This window comes from Aquarana catesbeiana, linkage group LG06 (assembly GCF_042186555.1).
Source record: "Aquarana catesbeiana isolate 2022-GZ linkage group LG06, ASM4218655v1, whole genome shotgun sequence".
NCBI lineage: Eukaryota > Metazoa > Chordata > Amphibia > Anura > Ranidae > Aquarana > Aquarana catesbeiana.
The window spans coordinates 65,498,077-65,524,811 of record NC_133329.1 but is presented as its reverse complement, the minus strand read 5'-3'; the positions used below and the strand labels follow the sequence as shown (position 1 = coordinate 65,524,811).

Here is a 26,735-nt window from a genome sequence, read left to right as displayed (position 1 = left end):
AGGAACGGGGGACATCTGGTCACCCTATCTATAGCCCAACACCAGGAATTAGACAGAATTGACCCATGCAGCGGCCCCCCACACACTACAAAGGTTAATTGCTTGTTAGGTTGGGGGGAATGCTGCATTATTTACCAGAAGCAGGATACACACTATACAATTTTCTTTAGATTTTTTCCTTTAGATTTACCAAAACCATATAATATGAGGTCAAACCTAAACACTTTCAATTAGTATGCAATCAGGCAGGCCCTTCTACTACATAGCTGAAGGTAAATCTAAAGAAAATCTAACAACAAAAGTTGTATAGTGTGTATACAGCTTTACTCCCACTCCGGCTGGTTCCAGTACTCTTCTCTTCACCCTCCTGGGCTCTGAGTTGGGGACGGTTCTTCGGCTCATCATATACAATGGAGGGCTATTAACCTGGTATTGTACATGGAAATGGCAGTGAAGTGACCACAGCTAGGTGGCTTTGTATGACTGGTCACCCCACGGGAGGGACCATACTGGAGATTGTAGGAAGGTAATCATGGTTCCTTATCCCTACCCCCTTAGTCTAAGTGAGTGATTAACCCTTGCAGTACGATGGGGCCCCACTGCAAGGACAGATTTTGTCTAATTCCTGGAGCTGGGCTTTAAGGTGTTAGGATGAGTACAAAGCTTTTTAGGGAAGGTGGAAAATCTTTGTGTGATAGCGAGAAACTTCAGCAGCCAGAACCAAATGTTATTGCCCACTGGTAGTCACACTGGTATGGTGTTGAGTCATTTATGGGCACATTAGGCTGCTTTCACACTGAGGCGCTTTACAGGTGCTATAGCACTAAAAATAGCACCTGCAAAGCACCCTGAAAGAGCCTCTCCTCTCACTTCAATGTGAGAGCCCGAGGGCTTTCACACTGGAGCGGTGCGCTGGCAGGACGGTAAAAAAAGTCCTGCAAGCCGCATGTTTGCAGCGCTGTAGGAGTGGTGTATACACTGCTCCCAAAGCGCCCCTGCCTATTGAAATCGATGGGCAATGGTGCTTTGCAGGAGGTTTTTACCCTTTTTCGGCAAAAACGATGGTAAAGCGCCGCTAAAAATAGCGCCGGCACCCCCAACGCCCCAGTGTGAAAGAAGCCTAAAGTTTATATCAGTAATTAGAGTTCTTTGTAATCAGATTACAGGACTAGGAGAAATCTATGGTATTTCCACAGATCTATCAGTCTTCTATGACTTCCATGTGCCTAAACATCACATCACAGATCTTTTCTATTATATATCATCTATACAATAAATGAACGGCTCATTCCCCTCACCAATACTAAAAGGCTAAAACTTACATGACTGGCGTAGAGAGAGAAGAGTCAATATTCCCAGAATAGTCCTCTCCGCCATCCCAAGTCCTTGTGAAACGAAATGCACCTTACTCCGACGTGCCAACACCTTCTTGAATACACAGTCACATGAATGTCTTCAACTTAGTTTCACTTTCAATGTTTTTTTTTTTTTTTTAATGCTGGGAAACTATGGAGAAAGAAGAGAAGTTAGAAAAGTCTTGTAAAGTGACAATTCATGTAAACAGTCACACAAATGTGTTTTACTTAGTTTAACTTTCATTAAAAGGATTTTTTTTTTGGTCTTTAACCACTTGCTTACTGGGCACTTAAACCCCCCTCCTGCCCAGACCAATGTTCAGCTTTCAGTGCTCTCACACTTTGAATGACAATTACTCAGTCATGCAACACTGTACCCAAATTATTTTTTTGTCCTTTTTTTCATACAAATAGAGCTTTCATTTGGTGGTATTTGATCACCTCTGGGCTTTTTATTTTTTGCGCTACAAATGAAAAAAGACCCAAAATTTAGAAAAAAAAATGCATTTTTCTTCGTTTCTGTGATAAAATTTTGCAAATGAGCAATTTTGCTTCATAAATGTTGGCCACAATTTATACTGCTACATATCTTTGGTAAAAATAACCCAAATTACTGGATATTATGTGGTCTGTGTGAAATGTATAGAGTCTACAAGCTATGGTGCAAATCATAAAAAATGATCACATCTGATGTACTAAGGCCTATCTCATTTCTTGAGACCCTAACGAGCCAGGAAAGTACAAATGCCCCCCAAATGACCCCTTTTTGGAAAGTAGACATTCCAGGGTATTTAGTAAGAGGCATAGTGAGTTATTTGAAGTTGTAATTTTTTCCAACAATTCTTTGCAAAATTAAGATTTTTTTTTTTTTTTTTTCACAAAATTGTCATTGTAATAGCTTATTTCTCTCACATGGAATGTGCATACAACAAATGACACCCCAAAATACATTCTGCTACTCCTCTTGAGTATTACAATACCACATGTGTGGGGCTTTTTCACAACCTGGCCACATACAGAGGCCCAACATGCAGGGAGCACCATCAGGTGTTCAAGGAGCATAAATTACCCATCTAACTTGTTGACTAACTATTACATTTTTGAAGGCCCTAGAGCACCAGGACAATGGAAACGCCCACAAAATTACCCCTTTTTTGGAAAGCTAACACCCCAACGTATAATCTATGAGGCATAGTGAGTCTTTTGAACGGTTAATTTTTTTCCAGAAGTTTTTGGAAAATGTGGAAAAAAAATGAAAACGCATTTTTTTTACACAAAGTTGTCCGTTTATAAAATATTTCCAACACATAGCATGTACATAGCAAAAATAACACCCCAAAATACATTCTGCTACTCCTTATGAGTATGGCAATACCACATGTGTGAGACCTTTACACAGCCTGGCCACATACAGAGATCAAACATGCAAGGAACACCTTCAGGTGTTCCAGGGACACTGTCATGGACAGGTGTGACCAGATTGTGTGGACTGCAAAGAGGAAACCAAAACGCATGTAAAGTGAAATAAGAATAATGTTTATTTAAGATAAGTGATATAAATAAACAAACACCCCAAATATAAATAGTGCTCAACCAACCAACAGAAACCCACAGACAACAGATAATATATACAGCCAAAGAGAAGTGCCAAAATCAAACACGTAAGCCAGGCCAGGGTCATACACAGGGAGTCAGCAACTGAACAAGGGCAGGATAGGAGAGGGAGATAATGGATGGGATATGGATACAAGGGAATAGAAACACAGGAGGGACGGAATCAGGATGGGATTGGATACAGGCTCAGGAGCAGGCTCAGGTTCAGATACAGGTTTACAGGATACGTAATAACAGGTCAGGGCACAAGGAAGAAAGATACCAAGGCAAGCATATGAGGGCTTGCCGGGTATTTATAGGACTGACTATAATTGACTTCAAGTCACACCTGAGCGCAGAGGGTGCTGTTTGCTCCACACTGCTGGAGTGCACCCGCTGGTGGACACCGGTACTAGGGCCCAAGGATGAAACAGTGCCACCAGCAGGAGAGACCTCTTACTGCAGGTCCCAGGTGTTGGAAGACACCTGCTGGTGGACACTGGTACTGCGATCCAAGAGGCCGATAGCGCCACCAACGGGTAAACCCTCTCATGACAGTACCCCCCCAAAGGAGCGGCCTCCGGACGCTCCAACAAGGTGCAATTGTCCAAAGTTCATGGCCTCCAACCGAACAGATGAGGGCACATCAGGCTGGGCATCGGGTACATCAAACTGGACAGTGGGTACATCTGAGAAGACAGTGGGCACATCCGAGCAGACAGCGGGCACATCCGAGCAGACAGCGGGCACATCCGAGATGACAGCGGGCACATCTGAGATGACAGCGGGCAGGAATACACCAAGCTGGGCAGCAGGCACTTCGAGCTGGACAGCAGGCGCATCAGGCTGGGCAGCAGGCACGGGCACTTCAAGCTGGGCAGCAGGCACATCAGGCTGGGCAGCGGGCACAGGCACTTCGAGCTTGGCAGCAGGCACTTCGAGCTGGGCAGCAGGCACATCAGGCTGGGCAGCGGGCATGGGCACTTCGAGCTGGGCAGCAGGCACATCAGGCTGGGCAGCAGGCATGGGCACTTCGAGCTGGGCAGCAGGCACATCAGGCTGGGCAGCAGGCATGGGCACTTCGAGCTGGGCAGCAGGCATGGGCACTTCGAGCTGGGCAGCAGGCACATCAGGCTGGGCAGCAGGCATGGGCACTTCGAGCTGGGCAGCAGGCACATCAGGCTGGGCAGTGGGCATGGGCACTTTCGAGCTGGGCAGCAGGTATATCAGGCTGGGCAGCAGGCATGGGCACTTCGAGCTGGGCAGCAGGCACGTCAGTCTGGGAAGCTGGCACATCAATCTGGGAAGCTGGCACATCAGTCTGTGAAGCTGGCACATCAATCTTGGAAGCTGGCACTGAGACATCAGGCTGGAAGGCAGGCACTGGGACAATAGACTGGGAAGCTGGCACATCAGACTGGGAAGCAGGCACATCAGACTGGGAAGCAAGCTTTGAGACATCAGGCTGGAGGGCAGGCACTGAGACAACAGACTGGGGAACTGGCACATCAAACTGGACGGCAGGCACCTCACACTGGAAGGCAGGCATCGAGGCATCAGGCTGGAAGGCAAGCTTTGAGACATCAGGCTGGGAAGCTGGCACATCAGACTGGGAAGCTGACACATCAGACTGGGAAGCTGACACATCAGACTGGGAAGCTGACACATCAGACTGGGAAGCTGACACATCAGACTGGGAAGCTGACACATCAGACTGGGAAGCTGACACATCAGACTGGGAAGCTGACACATCAGACTGGGAAGCTGGCACATCAGGCTGGGAAGCTGGCACATCAGGCTGGGAAGCTGGCACATCAGGCTGGGAAGCTGGCACATCAGGCTGGGAAGCTGGCACATCAGGCTGGAAGGCAGGCACTGGGACAATAGGCTGGAAAGCAGACACATCAGACTGGGAAGCTGGCACATCAGACTGGGAAGCTGGCACATCGGACTGGGAAGCTGGCGCATCAAACTGGGAAGCTGGCGCATCAAACTGGGAAGCTGGCACATCAAACTGGGAATCTGGCGCATCAGGCTGGAAGGCAAGCTTCAAGACATCAGGCTGGAAAGCTGGCACATCAAACTGGGAAGCTGGCACATCAGACTGGGAAGCTGGCACATCAGACTGGGAAGCTGGCACATCAGACTGGAAGGCAGGCATCGAGACATCAAGTGGAAATGCAGACACCGAGATATCAGGCGAGACTTCAGGCTGGAAGGCAGGCATCAAGGCATCAGACTGGGAAGCAGGCACATTAGACTGGAGAGCGGGTACATCAGGCTGGAAGGCTGAGACATCCGGCTGGAAGGCAGGCATCGGGACATCCGGCTGGAAGGCAGGCATCGGGACATCCGGCTGGAAGGCAGGCATCGGGACATCCGGCTGGAAGGCAGGCATCGGGACATCCGGTTGGAAGGCAGGCATCGGGACATCCGGCTGGAAGGCAGGCACATTAGACTGGATGGCGGGCACCGAGACTTCGGGCTGGAAGGCAGACATCAGGACAGACTGGACAGCGGGCACATCAGACTGTGAAGCAAAGACATCAAGCTGGGAGGCAGGTGCTGAGACATCAGGCTGGAAGGCAGGCATCAGGACATCAGACTGGAAAGCAGGCACATTAGACTGGAAGGCAGAGACATCAAGCTGGAAGGCAGAGACATCAAGCCGGAAGGCAGAGACATCCGGCTAGAAGGCAGAGACATCCGGCTGGAAGGCAGAGACATCTGGCTGGAAGGCAGAGACATCCGGCTGGAAGGCAGGCACCGCGACTTCAGACTGGAAAGCGGGTTCATCAGACTGGAAAGTGGACACATCAGACTGGAGGGTAGGCACATCAGACTGGAAGGCAGGCACAAAGACTTTGGGCTGTAAGGCAGGCATCAAAACATCAGACTGGGAAGCGGGCACATCAGACTGGAAGGAAGACACATCAGGCTGGAGAGTAGACACATCAGACTGGAAGGCAGGCAGATCAGGCTGGAAGGCAGGCACCGAGACTTTGGGCTGGATAGCAGGCACTGGGTTGGTAGGTTTAGGTGGGTCATCAAGTTCAACTGGCATGAACCCAGGCTGGAACAGGTTGGTTGGTGTGGAAGCAAGTTGGGTTACTGGCAGGATTGTGTGAGTGGAGAAGAACTTCCGTTTCTTCTTTGGCTTAACTGCTGGAGATCTGTAGGTGGCTGTAGGACTGTAGACAGGAGGTGAGGCATACTGAAAGGAAGGGCTGGGATATGGCAAGGAAGGGGGAACAGCGGCCAGAGGAAGTTCTTGTGGGGAAGTTGCAGGTATTAGAGAAGAGGCAGGTGGGTTAAAGGCAAGATAGGTGCAGGAATTAGAAACAGGGCATTGATACATGGTGGGGAGCAGGGTATATTGGACTGCAGCTGAGGTTGCCAGGGGTGATGGGAGAAAAGACATCTGAGCAGGCAGGTGTTTAGTAGCAGGTCTGGTTTGTGGAGAGCTGACAGAAGCTGGGCATAACAGGTCTGACCACGCCTGAAGTACAGGTAGCACAAAAGTGGGCTCACATTCCCTCTGTCTGACCAGCGACTGCACTTCATCTATACAATCTTTCAACAACTGTTTGGGACAAACCGAATTATGCTCAAAAAAGGATGCAGAGTCATCCTCCAACAGCCATACTAAGGACGCAACCTGGTTATTGCTGAAGGGGGGAGAAAAGTCATCATGGCCCTTTGGGATACAAGGCAGAGGCAGCTCTGTACACATTCCAATCAAAGGCTGAACATCCTCAAACCGTACACTGCCCTCATCGACCACAGAGTGAGCTAAACGGATAATCTCCAGCAGCTGATCACTGAACCACCCTTCCAATGTCTGGCGGAGATATTCAGAACTCTCTGTTGCCAGCAGAGCATAATAAGCAATTATATCTGAATTCATCCCAGCAAGGTGAAACAAAACCGAGATGGTTCCCCTGTGCAGCCAATTCTGGTTAGAGATGGCCTTGGTATACTGTCATGGACAGGTGTGACCAGATTGTGTGGACTGCAAAGAGGAAACCAAAACGTATGTAAAGTGAATAAGAATAATGTTTATTTAAGATAAGTGATATAAATAAACAAACACCCCAAATACAAATAGTGCTCAACCAACCAACAGAAACCCACAGACAACAGATAATATATACAGCCAAAGGGAAGTACCAAAATCAAACACGTAAGCCAGGCCAGGGTCATACACAGGGAGTCAGCAACTGAACAAGGGCAGGATAGGAGAGGGAGATAATGGATGGGATATGGATACAAGGGAAAAGGAACACAGGAGGGACGGAATCAGGATGGGATCGGATACAGGCTCAGGAGCAGGCTCAGGTTCAGATACAGGTTTACAGGATAACAGGTCAGGGCACAAGGAAGAAAGATACCAAGGCAAGCATATGAGGGCTTGCCGGGTATTTATAGGACTGACTATAATTGACTTCAAGTCACACCTGAGCGCAGAGGGTGCTGTTTGCTCCACACTGCTGGAATGCACCCGCTGGTGGACACCGGTACTACGGCCCAAAGATGCAACAGTGCCACCAGCAGGAGAGGCCTCTTACTGCAGGTCCCAGGTGTTGGAAGACACCCGCTGGTGGACACTGGTACTGCGATCCAAGAGGCCGATAGCGCCACCAACGGGTAAACCCTCTCATGACAGACACATAACATGCACATACCAAGAATTACACCCCAAAAATACATTATGCTGAGCAAAGGGTAAACAAAAGATTACTTGTGGTTTTAGTAGCGCAGTTGTCCACAGGAGGATAGCACTGGTCCAGGCAGGGACTTGGTCAGCAACAGCATATACAATTTTTCAGGCAGCAGGCAGGGATACTGTCCATAGTCAATACAGGCAGCAGGCAGGGATACTGTCCATATACGGACCAGGGTCAGTGCAGGCAGAGATATTGTCAGCAGTGCCAAAAATATTGGTTCTGGTAGTAGGCAGGAACATGGTCCATGTGCTGTGGTCAGTGCGACAGACAGAGGCATGACGGCAGTAAGTCCTACAGGCAGCAGGCAGAAGTAGGGCCTCGTTCAGGACAGAATGGGGACAGGGGTAGAGGTTTCTCCCACCCAAATCTCTTTGAAGTCTCATAGTCCCCAGATCCTAATCTAGGAATGAGAAAACAAATAAAATTGTTTTCTTCATCCAGAAAAAACTATTCTGGAGCCCCTCACATGTATGGCACCCCTGTGTTGAATCCCACTAGTCCAGTTGCAGGGTACAAAATCAGTCCAAGAGGCAGGCAAATAACATGGTCAAACAGTCCAAGGTCAGTTCCAGATCAGGCAGCGGTATGTACAGAATCGTTAGGCAGAAGCATGGTCGAATAACAGTCCAGGGACAGTTCCAAATCAGGCAAAGGTATGTACAGAATTGGTAGGCAGAAACATGGTAGAATAACAGTCCAGGGTCAGTTCCAGATCAGGCAGCCGTATATACAAAATCGGCAGGCAGAAACATGGTCAAATAACAAGGCAGGGTCAGTTACAGAGCAGGCAGTGGCATAAGGGGTGTGAAGGTGTGTGCAGGCAGAAACTGAGGATTAAGTTTACCATACTTCACTAATAATTTATTAAAGTATGGTAACGGGAAAAACATTCACCTATGCAGAGGCCTGGTTGTGAAGGACATTGTGCACAATAATAAGATGTGTCTCTTCTGACTCCTCCACTGGTACACACCCTACATCTTTTTTGACGTCTTTGGCCTGTTGGTTTGGGAGGGATTTTATCGGGAAAGTGGTGTTTGTAGAGTCGACTAAGAACATCTGATCGGATGTTTTCTGGTGGGCCATTCGGGAATATAAGGGCAGTGTAAATTTTCTCCTGGTAGCCAAGGAAGGGTTGGTGTTTTAGGGGGGAGTTGCGGTAAATGATATAGGAATTGAATATGGCCAATTGAAAAAAATAAATTGCTACTTTTTTATACCAATGGTATGTCTGTCTTGTGCCAAGGTATGGTTCAAGCATTTAGTCATTGAAGTCGACTCCCCCCATAAACAAATTGTATTCATGGATGCATGTTGGTTTTTAGATGGGGCCATTGCTTCTGGGGATTTCCACATAGGTGTTATTGTGAATTGAAGACAACATGTAGACATCCCTTCTGTCCCTCCACTTCACTGCCAGAATCTCCTTGTTTTGCAGACTTGCAGATTCTCCTTTTCTCAACTTATTATTGACAAGACTTTGCGGAAAGCCCTTCCGGTTCTTCTTTACGGTGCCATCTGCTGGCGTCTTCTTCTGGTGAAGGTTGTGGAACAGTGGCAGAGATGTGTAGAAGTTGTCCACAGTGGGGACAGAAAGTATTCAGACCCCCTCAATTTTTCACTCTTTGTTATATTGCAGCCATTTGCTAAAATCATTTAAATTCATTTTTTTTCTCATTAATGTACACACAGCACCCCATATTGACAGAAAAACAGAATTGTTGACATTTTTGCAGATTTATTAAAAAAGAAAAACTGAAATATCACATGGTCCTCAGTATTCAGACCCTTTGCTGTGACACTTATATATTTAACTCAGGTGCTGTCCATTTCTTCTGATCATCCTTGAGATGGTTCTACACCTTCATTTGAGTCCAGCTGTGTTTGATTATACTGATTGGACTTGATTAGGAAAGTCACACACCTGTCTATATAAGACCTTACAGCTCACAGTGCATGTCCGAGCAAATGAGAATCATGAGGTCAAAGGAACTGCCTGAAGAGCTCAGAGACAGAATTGTGGCAAGGCACAGATCTGGCCAAGGTTACAAAAAAATATCTGCTGCACTTAAAGTTCCTAAGAGCACAGTGTCCTCCATAATCCTTAAATGGCTGTCCGGCCAAACTGAGCTATCGGGGGAGAAGAGCCTTGGTGAGAGAGGTGAAGAAGAACCCAAAGATCACTGTGGCTGAGCTCCAGAGATGCAGTCAGGAGATGGGAGAAAGTTGTAGAAGGTCAACCATCACTGCAGCCCTCCACCAGTCGGGGCTTTATGGCAGAGTGGCCCTACGGAAGCCTCTCCTCAGTGCAAGACACACGAAAGCCCGCATGGAGTTTGCTAAAAGACACCTGAAGGACTCCAAGATGGTGAGAAATAAAATTCTCTGGTCTGATGAGACCAAGATAGAACTTTTTGGCCTTAATTCTAAGCAGTATGTGTGGAGAAAAACAGGCACTGCTCATCGCCTGTCCAATACAGTCCCAACAGTGAAGCATGGTGGTGGCAGCGTCATGCTGTGGGGGTGTCTTTCAGCTGCAGGGACAGGACGACTAGTTGCAATCGAGGAAAAGATGAATGCGTCCAAGTACAGGGATATCCTGGACAAAAACCTTCTCCAGAGTGCTCAGGACCTCAGACTGGGCCGAAGGTTTACCTTACAACAAGACAATGACCCTAAGCACACAGCTAAAATAACGAAGGAGTGGCTTCACAACAACTTCATGACTGTTCTTGAATGGCCCAGCCAGAGCCCTGACTTAAACCCAATTGAGCGTCTCAGGAGAGACCTGAAAATGGCTGTCCACCAACGTTTATCATCCAACCTGACAGAACTGGAGAGGATCTGCAAGGAGGAATGGCAGAGGATCCCCAAATCCAGGTGTGAAAAACTTGTTGCATCTTTCCCAAAAAGACTCATGGCTGTATTAGATCAAAAGGGTGCTTCTACTAAACACTGAGCAAAGGGTCTGAGTACTTAGGACCATGTGATATTTCAGTTTTTCTTTTTTAATAAATCTGCAAAAATGTCAACAATTCTGTGTTTTTCTGTCAATATGGGGTGCTGTGTGTACATTAATGAGGAAAAAATGAACTTAAATGATTTTAGCAAATGGCTGCAATATAACAAAGAGTGAAAAATTTAAGGGGGTCTGAATACTTTCCGTCCCCACTGTACGTATAAATGGTACCAACAAGTGTCTGGGGAATGCCCAGGAAAAAGCCAAAGTCTACTTACCACCAGCTTGCAGACAACCAAATTGACCTAACAGTAAGCGTTAAAAAAGGGCTTTAGTCCGCACGCATTTGCAAACGCATGCATGAGCCACAGAGCCACGTCACGGCACCCTTGTATCTGTGGTCCTAACACTAAAGTATGAGTGTCCCCACAGTGGAGGCACATGCATTTAATGGATAAATGAGAGCCTTTCTCCAGTAGGGGGTATATGAGGTCCCAAACAACTTTCCCGTTGGATCCCAAGTAGTCAAGGCAATTAGGGGGCTGCAGCTGGGTGTCCTTCCCTTCGTACACTATGAAGAAAATTGTGTACCCTGTGGCTCGGTCACATAATTTGTACACTTTCACCCCATAGCGGACCTGTAACGACACCCCGAGTATGAAATGGGTTAAAGCCGTTTAAGACATTCCATTCCCGAACACAAAGGCAGCTACCGAACACTCCGATCAGCTGAACAAGGAACCCATACAAATAATTCTCCCCCAAGTACGAGACAAGGCTCTGTGTGTCTTCAGGTTCAAGCAGGAATCAATCTTTATTCAAACACATGTTATACAGATCCCACTTCAAAACACTTCCCCCCACCCTTGGAAAACAGGGCGGGTTAAACTGTCCAATGACAATGGACACACAGGTCAGGTGTGTTTAACTCCTCATCAGTAAACAGTCTTAACAGGGGGGCTGCTAGAGGAATCCCCCCTCCCTCTTTCCTCACAGCAAAACACTTAGACATCCCATAATAGTTGAGCCACAATAGACAATAGAATACAGTCACACCCCAACCATCACAGCAAATAGTACACAACATAATGAGACAGCACACTTATATATATATATATACAGCATTGAGTCTGACTAGCACAGATCATAGTGGGGTTCTCATTCACCCTGTGCCCCTATTAGTGACTCCCGTCACAATGGTATATCCAGGATCCCCAGAGTCTGTGTGCCTTGGGGGACATGGACCTGAATCTAAAGTAACACCACCTCCAGGGTCCCCAGGCATACAGCTCACAACGAGCACCGTTCCCCCAAATGCCAGGGCCCATAATCGGTAGACAAGAGGCTGGCATTCAGTCCCCTCCAAAAGCCTCTGTCCCGGCTAGGTCTGTCACATTTCTCCCCTTTCAGCAGGAGACTAACACAGGAGGAGACCCCAGACAGGTTGACTCCGAAGTTAGTCAGTAGTTCCAGTCCTCTAATGCTGGTATCCACACAGTACCCCAAACAAATTGTTCCAAACAGAGTATTACTCACCCAGCCAACCTCTGCCTCTCTCAGAGAACATATGCGCTGCTGGGGAGAGGCCTGGACTGGCCCTTCTCCCTGAGAAGACAGGGTGACTGGGCTCACTCCGTCATGCTGTTGGGGATCTGGGCCGACTGCCCAGAATCCCTGGGGTATACAGGTGGGGACTGAAGCCCCACCCACCTTTACAGGAAATTCATTCTCTGTTAGTTGAGGGTAGAGACCAGCAGCACTCTGCCCTGTTGCCAGCCCTTCTGCTGGAAACCCCACACCATCTGCTCCGGCTAACTGTTGGGGAGGGAGGCCGACTGCCCCGGCTCCCTGGAACTCTGTAGTTGTTGCCGGTGCTGGGCAGAGGTTGGTAGCACTCTGCCCAGCTGCCAGTGCTTCAGCTGGGTTGATGTCATCATTCTGGGGCAGCGTCTGCTGTTGGCATTCTCTTTCACTGGTATTGTCTCCCAGGTGCACTAACCCTTGTTGGGGAGGGAAAATGGCTGCTTTTCCTCCCTGCCTCTCTGAAATCCACTGGGAGAGAGGAACCATCACCTTCTCACCTCGGGCCTCCGAAACTGCCATGGGTGTAGAGCAGGGGTCTGCAGTACTCTGTCCTGCTGCCAGTACTTGAGCAGGTGATGCACAATCTATAACATCCTCTGAACAGTCCATTAAGTCCATACATTCTGTAATCTGTGGCTGGAGAGATGAGCCGACTGCCCCAGTTCCCTGGAACTCCCCAGTTGTTGCCATTGCTGGGCAGAGTTTGGTAGCGCTCTGCCCTGTTGCCAGCACTTCTGCTGGAGACTCCACATCATCCGCTTCAGCTAACCGTTGGGGCAGGAGGCTGAATTCCTCCCAAACTGTGAAGCTGCCATTGGGGAGGTGAGCTGGCCGCTTCCTTTTCCGTTCCCTCATCTGGCTGCTGGGAAGTGATTGCCACCTTCTCACCATGAGCCTCCGGAATTGCCACAGGTGTGGGGCAGAGGTCTTGGACCCTCTGTCCGGTGACCAGCGCCTCAGCTGGGGAAGTTCCTTGCAACTCCACGGATACTGCTGTTGGTGCTGGGCAGAGCACACTGAAGTTTGGCCCTGATACCAGCTCTTCTGCTGGAGGTTCATCAGGTTGTTCTTCCTCAGCAGAAAATCTATCAAATCCCCTGTCTCTGCAGCTGGTGTCTGGGTATAGAGGTTCACGATTTCCTGTCCGTAGAACCCAGAAGATGCTATCAGTGCTTGGCAGAGGTTAGCAGAACTCTGCCCTGTTGTCAGCACTTCAGCTTTGGGAATGGCAATCTCCAGATTTTTCACTGCCGATTCTTAAGCCAGGATTTTGGAGTTGTCAACTGGTATTTCCTGATAGTCCCAGGCAAAGGGAGCCCCACCCTGCTGCTGAGCCGAGTCTAGCAGCTGTCTGTAGGCGATCTCCAGCTCCCATTCCTGAAAGGCCAGAAACTCCAAATCTTCCTGTGCCCAGTGCCCTTCCGAGACATTCAGTCTTCAATCTCTGTGCTCTATTATTTCTTCCAAACGCCATTCCCGATCACTCCCAAAGTCAGGGTCCAGGCACAGCCTCCAATACAACAATCCCAGGCCATCATAGTCAAAGCCTTCCGTGGGGCTGTCATCCGCTGATCACGGGCACTCTTGGGCTACATACCACTGGAGGGCTCTGTAGATCTCATCCAACCGCATCTCTGCCCGGATCAGCCTGCTTAACTCAGCTGTCCACTCCTGCTTCGGTTGTTCCCCCAATAACAGCATTCGTACTTCATACTGCGACCAGTACCTTACATTGATAGAGGGGAGAACTTTTCCCTGGTGTTGCTGCTCGAGAGCTAGTGCTTTCTTCCAGAGTTTGCAGCAGATAGAATCAGACCATCCCAGCAGGACCTGCTCTGATACTGGTCCTCTATGCTGTATCTGCATCTCTCGCAACCTCCTTCTGAATTCCTCTTCCATGGTGGCTGGTATCTGTACCTCTCCTCTCCTTTCAGTTGATGCTGCTGTGACTTCTGCTGCTGCATCACCTCTTTGCTGTAGCCAATTTGCATCCACAGCTGCTATAACTAGGTCTATGATCTCCGTTGTAGGGTTAGGACCATAATGTGCCAGTCTTATTTTAACAACCCGATCAAACCATGCCTCTTCGGGTGTCCTGTCTGTTATGCTGGGCCTTTCGGTTATGTTGGGTCTTTCAGTTTTATCCATTTCGACTAGTTCTGCGATAATGTCCCTCTTCTTACGGTTGTTGGCCGGTCAGCCCTGGTTCTCCAGTAAGTCCTTGAGGGTAGAGCGCTTTAGCCATTCATACTGTGCTTCCATTGTCCTGTGTCCACTTGTAGCTTTCCTTCTGGGCTGTGGGAATGATCCCGCTGCTTGCCACAAGCTGTAACGACACCCCGAGTATGAAAGGGGTTAAAGCTGTTTAAGACATCCCATTCCCAAACACAAAGGCAGCTACCGAACACTCCCATCAGCTGAACAAGGAACCCATACAAATAATTCTCCCCCAAGTACGAGACGAGGCTCTGTGTGTCTTGAGGTTCAAGCAGGAATCAATCTTTATTCAAACCCATTATACAGATCCCACTTCAAAACACTTCCCCCCACCCTTGGAAAACAGGGCGGGTTAAACTGTCCAATGACAATGGACACACAGGTCAGGTGTGTTTAACTCCTCATCAGTAAACAGTCTTAACAGGGGGCTGCTGGAGGAATCCCCCCTCCCTCTTTCCTCACAGCAAAACACTTAGACATCCCATAATAGTCGAGGCAGACAGCCACAATAGACAATAGAATACAGTCACACCCCAATCATCACAGCAAATAGTACACAACATAATGAGACAGCACACTTTATATGGTATATCCAGGATCCCCAGAGTCTGTGTGCCTTGGGGAACATGGACCTGAATCTAAAGTAACACCACCTCCAGGGTCCCCAGGCATACAGCTCACAACAAGCACCGTTCCCCCAAATGCCAGGGCCCATAATCGGTAGGCAAGAGGCTGGCATTCAGTCCCCTCCAAAAGCCTCTGTCCCAGCTAGGTCTGTCACAGGGCCCTTTTGCTGGGGATAAATTGCTTAATTTTAAGCCTGCCACTAAATTTAACAAGGGACTCATCCACACATATGTGTTGGTCCGGGGTAAACAACTTGGGGAATATTTCTGAAAAATAATTTAATATTGGCCGAATTTTGTAAAGCCTGTCATAATTTGGGTCATTTTGGGGAGGGCACTGGGTATTGTCACTGAAATGTAGGAACCTCGTGGTCATCAGATACCTTGTTCTGGGCATTACGGCGGAGAAGAGCGGCATGTGGTGGATGGGGTGGGTTGACCAATAGGAAGGCAATTGATTGTTTTTTGGTGAGTCCCATATTAAATGTGAGGCCCAAAAAAACCTTCAACTCCTCCACTGTTAGGTCTCTCCACTCATAGGGACGGGCATAATATGATGTTGGATTTTTCAAAATAAATTGCTGTGCATACAGGTTTCACTGGGCCACAATTGACGCTAACATGTCCTCCATAAAAATTAAATTTAAAAAATTGATTGGGGTAAAATTCATGGTATCCACCTGGACTCCTGGCTGGGCAGTGAAAAGGAGAACGTTAGCTTCTCCTGAATTGGGATGCAGCCACAAGGGGTTCTGAAGGGCATAGGGAAGGCTGTCATAGGTCCTAACCCTTTGGGGCTGAGGTGACACCCCACTGGTTTCTTGTCGAGGTACTGCCATGCTGGTGGATGGCACTGCGGTGCTGGTTGGTGGCACTGCGGTGTTGGTGGATGCCACTGCCTCCTCACCAGAACGCCTTGGTTTGGCAGGCCGAATATCTTCCTCCTCTGAGTCTGTCAGTGTTCCACTACCGAGGACTGGCTCATAATTTACGTCAGACTCAGAATCCGAATTTGAAAGGGAATCCGAAAAAGAGAGCTCCTCGTTGCTCTTGTTGGCCGTGGAAAGTATTTGGTATGCCTCCTCGGCGGAAAAGCATCTTTTGGACATGGTTACTGGTGGTGATGAGACTGCACAGGTGTGTGCTAAGCCTGCACTGATGGGCACTGATGAGGTGGCACTGATGTGCACTGATGAGGCGGCACAGATGGGCACTGATCGCACAGATGTGCACTGATGAGGCGGCACAGATGTGCACTGATGAGGCGGCACAGATGTACACTGATTGATTGCACAGATGTGCACTGATGAGGCGGCACATATGTACACTGATGAGGTGGCACAGATGTGCACTGATGAGGTGGCATAGATGGGCACTGATGAGGCGGCACAGATGGGCACTTATGAAGCAGCACAGATGTACACTGATTGATTGCACAGGTGTGTACTAATGAGGCAGCACAGATATGCACTGATGAGGTGTCACTGAGGTGGCACAGATGGGCACTGATGAGGTGGCACAGATGAGCACTGATTGATTGCACAGATGTTCACTGTTGAGGTGGCACAGATGGGAACTGTTGAGTTGGCACAGATGGGCACTGTTGAGGTGGCACAAATGGGCACTGTTGAGGTGGCACAAATGGGCACTGATGAGGCGGCACAGATGGGCACTGAGGAGGCAGCACAGATGTGCACTGATTGATTGCACAGATTGGCAATGATGAGGTGGCACAGATGGGCACTGATTTGTACAGATGGGCACTGATTGGCACTGATGAGGTGGCACAGATGGGCACTGATGAGGTGGTACAGATGGGCACTGATGAGGTGGCACAGATGTGCACTGATTGCACAGATGCGCACTGATTGCACAGACGGCACAGATGGGCACTGATGAGGTGGCACAGATGGGCACTGATGGCACAGGTGGGCACGGATGACACTAGCTATAGATCCTAATTGTCACTGTGGTACTGATTTGGCACGGATTGGGCACTGTTTGGGCACACTGTGTGTGTTTTTTACTGAATTAGCACTCACGATTCTTCACAGAAGCTCTCCCTCCTCACACTTAGTTTCTGTGTGAGGAGGGAGAGCCGGCAATGAGAGATGATCTCATATGTTTACATTTGAGATCATCTCTCATTGGCCACGCCGATCGCGCTGTAAACAGCCGCTGTGATTGGCCATTTACAGCAATATGTGATTGGCTGTATCCAAGGGACACGGCCAACACACATTTTCCCCGATGCGCACTCACGAGAGAGCGCAGAGAGTGAGGAAAGGGGAGGACGTAAATAGACATAGACCCGGCAATGTAGATCCGTGCTGTAGCCATCATTCAGCTATAGCGCGGATCTGAACTGGTTAACCACTTAAGGACCGAGCCTCTTTCTGAGATTTGTTGTTAAGTTAAAAAACAGGGTTTTTTTGCTAGAAAATTACTTAGAACCCCCAAACATTATACTTTTTTTCTAACACCCTAGAGAATAAAATGGCGGTCGTTGCAATACTTTCTGTCACACGTATTTGCGCAGCGGTCTTACAAGCGCACTTTTTTGGAAAAAATACACTTTTTTGAATGAAAAAATGACAACAGTAAAGTTAGCCCAATTTATTTTTACATTGTGAAAGATAATGTTACGCAGAGTAAATTGATATCCAACATGTCAAGCTTCAAAATTGCGCCCGCTCGTGGAATGGCAACAAACTTTTACCCTTAAAAATCTCCATAGTCGACGTTTAAAAATTTCTACAGGTCGCATGTTTTGAGTTACAGAGGAGGTCTAGGGCTGGAATTTTTGCTCTCACTCTACCAATAGAGTGGTACACGTGTGGTTTGAACACCGTTTTCACATGCGGGCGCTACTCACGTATGCATTCGCTTCTGCATGCGAGCTCAGCAGGACGGGGCGCATTTAAAAAATTATTTTTCTTATTTATTTTACCTTTTATTTATTTATTTATTTATTTTTTAAATGGTGTCACTTTTATTCCTATTACAAGGAATGTAAACATCCCTTGTAATAGAAAAAAAGCATGACAGGGCCTCTTAGATATGAGATCCGGGGTCAAAAAGACCTCAGATCTCATATTTACCCTAAAATGCAATTAAAAAAAAATTAAAAAATTTTGTAATTTGAAAAAAATAAAATAATAAATGGCCCTTTAAAAGCTATGAGCAGAAGTGACGTTTTGACGTCACTTCTGCCCTGCAATGGTATGAAGAAGAGTGGGGGCCATCTTCCCCTCACTCAGCTCCATACCCAGCAAGAAAAAGGATCCGATCACCTCCGCCGCTGCTGATGGCTCTGGTAAGAGGCGGAGAGCACCGGAGCGTGGCGGGAGGGGGAGCCCGCTCCCACCACCGATAAAAGTGATTTTGCGATGAATCCGCTGCAGAGACCACTATTATCGGAAACCAAACCACCAGCCAAAGAAAAGGAGACCGGGGTTATGGCAGCTAGCTGCTGCCATAACAAAGATATCTCTCTTCAAAGTTAGGACTTATATCGTTGTGCGGGGGTCCGGAAGTGGTTAAAGGGGTTGTAAAGGATTGTGTCTCTTCACCTTAATGCATCCTATACATTAAGGTGAAAAAACTTCTGACACTGACTGGCCCCCCCAGCCCCCCCCCCATGTTACTCACCTGTGCCCGTTCGTTCTCTCTGCGGAGATGCGCTGTACCTCTCTGCCCGGGGTTCTCGGCTCTTGATTGGATAGTTTGATAACAGCGCAGTCATTGGCTCCTTCTGCTGTCAATCAAATCCAATGACGTGGGCGCCAGGGCGGAGTCTGGCATTCTGTGTCTATGGACACAAATGCTGGACTCTGGAGTGCGCCCGGCACGGTAACCCCCCCCCCGGGAGAGCGCTTCTCTCAGGGGGGTTTACTGATGCAAGGAGGAGCCACGAGAGCTGCCTTGGGGACTCCAAAAGATAATGATCAGGGCCACTCTGTGCAAAACGAACTGCACAGTGGAGGTAAGTATGATATGTTTGTTATTTTAAAAAAAAACTGAAGGTTTACAATCATTTTAACCACTTGACAACTGGACACTTAAACCCCCCTCGTGACCAGACCAATTTTCAGCTTTCGGTGCTCTCACACTTTGAATGACAATTACTCAGTCATGTAATACTGTACCCAAATGATTTTTTTGTCTTTTTTTTCATACAAATAAAGCTTTCTTTTGGTGGTTGATCACCTCTGTGTTTTTTATTTTTCGCATTATAAATGAAAAAAGACCGAAAATTTTGAAAAAAAAACGCATTTTTCTGTGATAAAATTTTGCAAATTATTAATTTTTCTTCATAAATTTTGGCCACAATTTATACTGCTACATATCTTTGGTAAAAATAACCAAAATTAGTGTATATTTTTTGGTCTTTGTGAAAGTTAGAGAGTCTACAAGCTGTGGTGCAAATCATAAAAAATTGATCACATCTGATGTACTGGTGGCCTATCTCATTTCTTGCGACCCGAACAAGCCAGGAAAGTACAAAATATCCCCCAAATGACCCCTTTTTTAAAAGTAGATATTCCAAGGTATTTAGTAAGAGGCATGGTGAGGTTTTTGATGTTGTCATTTTTTCCCACAATTCTTTGCAAAATGAAGATTTTTTTCCCACAAAATTGTCATTGTAATAGGTTATTTCTCTCACATGGCATGTGTATACCACAAATAACACCCCAAAATACATTCTGCTACTCCTCCTGAGTATTACGATACCACATGTGTGGGACTTTTTAACAGCCTGGCCACATAGAGAGGCCCAATATGTAGGGAGCACCATCAGGTGTTCTAGGAGCATAAATTACCCATCTAACTTGTTGACTACCTATTACACTTTTGAAGGCCCTTGAGCACCAGGACAATGACACGTGACACTGATGTGGCACTGATGACAGATGGCACTAATACGTGGCACTGATGACACGTGACACAGATGACAGATGGCACTAATACGTGGAACTGATGACACATGGCACTAATACGTGGCACTGATGACAGATGCACTAATACGTGGCACTGATGACAGATGGCACTAATATGTGGCACTGATGACACGTGACACTGATGACAGATGGCACTGATACATGGCACTGATGACACGTGACACTGATGACAGATGGCACTAATATGTGGCACTGATGACACGTGACACTGATGTGGCACTGATGACAGATGGAACTAATATGTGGCACTGATGACAGATGGAACTAATAGGTGGCACTGATGACACATGATACTGATGTGGCACTGATGACAGATGGCACTTATATGTGGTACTGGGGACAGATGGAACTTACAGGTGGCACTGGGGACAGGTGGCACTGGGGACAGGTGGCACTGGGAACGGATGGCACAGGAGACAGATGGCACTGACAGGTACTGTGGGCACTTTATTTTCCTCCTTTTTTTTTTCTTACACTGACGCTGCAGCCGTTCGCTCTCCCTCCTCACACGCTGCCTGTGTGTGAGGAGGGAAAGCCGGTGATGAGAGAGGATCTCATATGTTTACATATGAGATCCTCTCTCATTGGACACTCAGATCGAGTGCTAAATGGTGATTGGCCATTTAGCACGATCTGTGATTGGCTGTGTCAACACAGAACTTCCCTGATGCGCGCCCGCGGGCCAGGGACCCCCTCCCGGCGAATGGAGTCCGCGCTGTAGCCGTCTTTCGCCTATAGCGCGGACGCCTAGTGGTTAAGCCTATGTTCACACTGACTGCGGGAATGAAATCGTGCGAGTTCAGCTGAACTGAACGTGTTACCCCGTGTAAGGCTATGTTGGAAGGAGATAGGAGCTTGGCGGTGTAAGCCACAGTCGGACCTCTCTCTCTACCGCGTATTTTTTTTTATCTAATTGCTGTAAGTGCATTTATTTTATTAAACTAATATTCATTTTTGGATGTACTGCACGATGAGTCTTCCTTCTTTTTTATATATACAACATGGCCCAATACTAAGAATAGCTGACTCAAGGCTTACAACGAGATCTGGTGTGGAGATTGAGGCGTCTATGGGTGAACATATGATCCACTTCCACACAGTGCCGACGTACAGCTGAAGCTGGGAGGTTGAAGGAAGCTCTGCAATTCACGCTGTTCACGATTTCTTATAATCTGGAGATCATGGAGATTCGGTAAGCGGCCATTTTTTCTATTTTTGAGCACTGGAGGAACACAGAAGCACTTTATTGGATGTCATTATTAAGGAAAACTGGGAACAGTGCACCTTTACTCATCTGTATGTCTTCTTGTGAAAAGTTGTTTGGACACACTTTATTTTTTTATTCGTTTTTGGACATTTATGTTGATATATCACATTGGTGTCTTTGAGACATATTGCACAGTAGATTTTGAGTAATGAACAATATGGACACTAAGTGACACATTGTATGTGGATGACACACGTTTGTTTTATTTTTTGTTTTTATTCACTGTTTTCAATTTGCTAGTTTGAGCAAGATAATTCACCACGTTGATTTGGCTTTCACTGTGGTCACTATTGATAGGGTTAGATATATTTTAACTGACAGCGCACTTTTATTTTTGTTTTTGCCTACTTTCCAGTATTCAGGGAGTTTTTAACCACTTAAGGACCGAGCTTCTTTTTTAGATGTGTTGTTAACAAGTTAAAAACATTTTTTTTTTGCTAGAAAATTATTTAGAACCCCAAACATTATACATTTTTTTTCTAACACCCTAGAGAATAAAATGGCGGTCGTTGCAATACTTTCTGTCACACTGTATTTGCGCAGTGGTCTTACAAGCGCACTTTTTAAAAAAAAAATACACTTTTTTGAATTAAAAAATAAGACAACAGTAAAGTTAGCCCAATTTTTTTTATATTGTGAAGGATAATGTTACACCGAGTAAATTGATACCCAACATGTCACGCTTCAAAATTGTGCCCACTCGTAGAATGGCGACAAACTTTTACCCTTAAAAATCTCCATAGGCGACGTTTAAAAAATTCTACAGGTTGCATGTTTTGAGTTACAGAGGAGGTCTAGGGCTAGAATTATTGCTCTTGCTCTACCAATCGCGGCAATACCTCACATGTGTGGTTTGGACACCGTTTTAATATGCGAGTGCTACTCACGTATGCGTTCGCTTCTGCACGTGAGCTCGTCAGGACGGGGCGCAATTTAAAAAAAAAATTCTTATTTATTTTACCTTTTATTTTTTATTTTTACACTGTTTAAAAAAAAAAGTGTCACTTTTATTCCTATTACAAGGAATGTAAACATCCCTTGTAATAGAAAAAAAGCATGACAGGACCTCTTAAATATGAGATCTGGGGTCAAAAAGACCTCAGATTTAATATTTACACTAAAGTGCAAAAAAAATAAAAAAATTGTCATTTAACCACTTCAGCCCCGGAAGGATTTACCCCCTTCCTGACCAGAGCACTTTTTACAATTTAGCACTGCGTTGCTTTAACTGCTAATTGCGCGGTCATGCAATGCTGTATCCAAACGAAAATTGCGTCCTTTCCTTACCACAAATAGAGCTTTCTTTTCATGGTATTTGATCACCTCTGCTGTTTTTATTTTTTGCGCTATAAATGGAAAAAGACTGAAAATTTTGAAAAAAAATGATATTTTCTACTTTTTGTTATAAAAAAAATCCAATTAACTCAATTTTAGTCATACATTTAGGCCAAAATTTATTCGGCCACATGTCTTTGGTAAAAAAAAATGTCAATAAGCGTATATATATTGATTGGTTTGCGCAAAAGTTATAGCGTCTACAAACTAGGGTACATTTTCTGGAAATGAAAATTTAATTTATGACTGTCATTTCTTGAGGTGCTAAAATGGCAGGGCAGTACAAAACCCCCCCAAATGACCCCATTTTGGAAAGTAGACACCCCAAGGAAATTGCTGAGAGGCATGTTGAGCCCATTGACTCAATAATGAATAATAGTGAATAATGACAACAACAAAAAAATATTTACAAAAAGTTGTCACTAAATGATATATTGCTCACACAGGCCATGGGCATATGTGGAATTGCACCCCAAAATACATTCAGCTGCTTTTCCTGAGTACGGGGATACCACATGTGTGGGACTTTTTGGGAGCCTAGCCGCGTACGGGACCCCGAAAACCAATCACCGCCTTCAGGATTTCTAAGGGCGTAAATTTTTGATTTCACTCCTCACTACCTATCACAGTTTTGAAGGCCATAAAATGCCCAGATGGCACAAACCCCCCCCCAAATAACCCCATTTTGGAAAGTAGACACCCCAAGCTATTTGCTGAGAGGCATGTTGAGTCCATGGAATATTTTATATTTTGACACAAGTTGCAGGAAAGTGACATTTTTTTTTTTTTTTTTTTTTGCTCAAAGTTGTCACTAAATGATATATTGCTCACACAGGCCATGGGCATATGTGGAATTGCACCCCAAAATACATTTAGCTGCTTCTCCTGAGTACAGGGATACCACATGTGTGGGACTTTTTGGGAGTCTAGCCGCGTACGGGGCCCTGAAAACCAATCACCGCCTTCAGGATTTCTAAGGGCGTACATTTTTTTGATTTCACTCTTCACTGCCTATCACAGTTTCGGAGGCCATGGAATGCCCATATGGCACAAACCCCCCCCCCCCCAAATGACCCCATTTTGGAAAGTGGACACCCCAAGCTATTTGCTATTTTGCAGCTCTCATTTGTTTTTAAAAATGAAGAAAGACAAGAAAAAACATTTTTTTTTTCTTTTTTCAATTTTCAAAACTTTGTGACAAAAAGTGAGGTCTGCAAAATACTCACTATACCTCTCAGCAAATAGCTTGGGGTGTCTACTTTCTAAATAGGGTCATTTGGGGGGGTTTTGTGCCACCTGGGCATTCCATGGCCTCCGAAACTGTGTTAGGCAGTGAAGAGTGAAATGAAAAATTTACGCCCTTAGAAAGCCTGAAGGCGGTGCTTTTTTTTCGGGGTCCCGTACGCGGCTAGGCTCCCAAAAAGTCTCACACATGTGCTAGCCCCATACTCAAGAGAAGCAACAGAATGTATTTTGGGGTGTAATTTCACATATTCCCATGGCATGTTTGAGCAATATATCATTTAGTGACAACTTTGTGCAAAAAAAAAATTAAAAAAATTTGTCTTTTTCCCGCAACTTGTGTCACAATATAAAATATTCCATGGACTCGACATGCCTCTCAGCAAATAGCTTGGGGTGTCTAATTTCCAAAATGGGGTCATTTGGGGGGGTTTGAACTGTCCTGGTATTTTATGCACAACATTTAGAAGCTTATGTCACACATCACCCACTCTTCTAACCACTTGAAGACAAGGCCCTTTCTGACACTTTTTCCCCGCATTTTTGAGGGAAAAAAACACACTTTTTTAAATTTTAATGCACTAAAACACACTATATTGCCCAAATGTTTGATGAAATAAAAAAGATGATCTTAGGCTGAGTACATGGATACCAAACATGACATGCTTTAAAATTGCACACAAACGCACAGTGGCGATAAACTAAATACATTTTTTTAAAGCCTTTAAAAGCCTTTACAGGTTACCACTTTAGATTTACAGAGGAGGTCTATAGCTAAAATTACTGCCCTCGATCTGACCTTCGCGGTGATACCTCACATGCATGGTGCAATTGCTGTTTACATTTGACGCCAGACCGACGCTTGCGTTCGCCTTTGCGCAAGAGCAGGGGGGGACAGGGGTGCTTTTTTTTTATTTATTTATTTATTTATTTATTTTTTTGCTTTTTTATCCTATTTTTAAACTGTTCCTTTCATTTTTTTAAATCATTTTTATTGTTATCTCAGGGAATGTAAATATCCCCTATGATAGCAATAGGTAGTGACAGGTACTCGTCTTTTAAAAAATTGGGGTCTATTAGACCCTAGATCTCTCCTCTGCCCTCAAAGCATCTGAACACACCAAGATCGGTGTGATAAAATGCTTTCCCAATTTCCTAATCATGCTGTTTACATCCGGCGAAATCTAAGTCATGAAATGCTCGTAGCTTTCGGTTTCAACTATTTTTTTTTTATATATTTTTTGTGTTTTTTTTTTTTTTTTACACTTTTTTTTGTAACTGTAACTTTTGTAACTGTAACCGGTTCCAGGTTCGGGTCTCTCAAAATGCGATGGCATCTTGGGAGACCCTGTGAAAGTGTGTCCTAGTCTGTGCAATGCTGTACGCTAATACTCAACTAGTGTATGGTAGTATTCAAAACATTCACCAATGCAAAGACCAGGATTGTCAGGACAGGAGGGACAATAAAAGCGGGTGTCACGCCTATATCCGCGCTTGCTGCAGACGCAACATCGTTTTTGGGTAGGAGTACTCAGGAGGACATAAAGAAAATGCCTCTCATGCAGCCAACTGCATTTGGTTGGTTGCATTTGGTTCGTTTGGTTATATCACCGCCGGGCGATCAGGGGAACCTTAAACTGCTGGGGACGCTAGTATAGATCTGATCAGATCAGATATTGATCCGTTCAGATGCTATACCACTAAGGGAGGTGTACGGTGCGTGCGTGGGTGTTAGCGCTACTGCCACTAACCTGACTCTGCCTGGGGCAACGCAGACCCTATCTGACCCTAAAACCTAACTTATATCACCGCCGGGCGATCAGGGGGCTAAACCTTTATTCGGTAATAAATGGCGGGTGCCCTGACACTATAAAAAATAAACTAACTAACCAGCGTCGCCTGTAACAGTTATACAGTGATCACTGGTGAAAGGGTTAACTAGGGGACAATCAAGGGGTTAAAACCTTTATTAGGTAGCATATGGGGGTCCCTGACACTATAAAACGCTGACGGCGAACCTATATATTTACCTCCCTAACTAGCGTCACCAGTGACACTAATACAGTGATCAGAAAAATGATTGCTTAGTCACACTGGCAATGGGGGGTGATCAAGGGGTTAAAACTTTATTAGGGGGGTTAGGGGGGTACCCTAGGCCTAAAGGGGGCCTAAAACTAACTGCCCTACCACACTAACTGTCACAAACTGACACCAATGCAGTAATCAGAAAAAAAAAACTGCTTGGTGTCAGTGTGACGGGGGGGGGAGGTGATTGGGGGGTGATCGGGGGGTGTACAGTATGCCTGGCGTGTTCTACTGTGTGTGTAGTGTTTGTGCACTCACATCGCTGTCTTCTCTCCTCGGCGCCGGAACGGAAAATACTGAGCCGAGGAGAGATGACATCACTTCCTCCGTTTCTGTTTACATTACAGAAGCCGAGGAAGCATTTCATTCGCCAGGAGTGATCGCAAGGGGGAGCCACGAATGAGTGGCCTCCCCCTCACCTTTGATCGCCCCTAACGAGAATCCGACCGCCGCAGGCACTGGGGGGGGTCCAATCGGACCCCCCGCCCGCGGGTAGGCAAGGACATACAGGTAAGTCCTTATGCCTGCCCGCGCCATTCTGCCGAAGTACATCGTCGTGCGGAGGTCGGCAAATGGTTAAAAAAGCTATTTTAAAAAATGGCCCTTTAAGAGCTATGGGCGGAAGTGACGTTTTGACGTCGCTTCCGCCCTGCAGTGTCATGGAGACGGGTGGAGGCCATCTTTCCCTCACTCGTCTCTTGGTGCAGTTCAAACAAGTGACAAGCAAAGTCTGAAATGGTATCAAGAGAGTAGGAGTGTCAGACAAGCACAAAAGTGCTTGAGT

General features: G+C 46.3%; 1 gene segment (V, D, J or C); it reads right to left on the bottom strand.

The window, feature by feature from the left end:
* The window catches only part of LOC141148574 (Ig heavy chain C region, secreted form-like), a 366,575-nt gene that overhangs the window by 182,433 nt on the left and 157,407 nt on the right, over positions 1-26,735 (bottom strand). The window contains 1 exon segment of the C gene segment in view: positions 1,323-1,506. Within this exon segment, the coding sequence occupies positions 1,323-1,377 (55 nt within the window).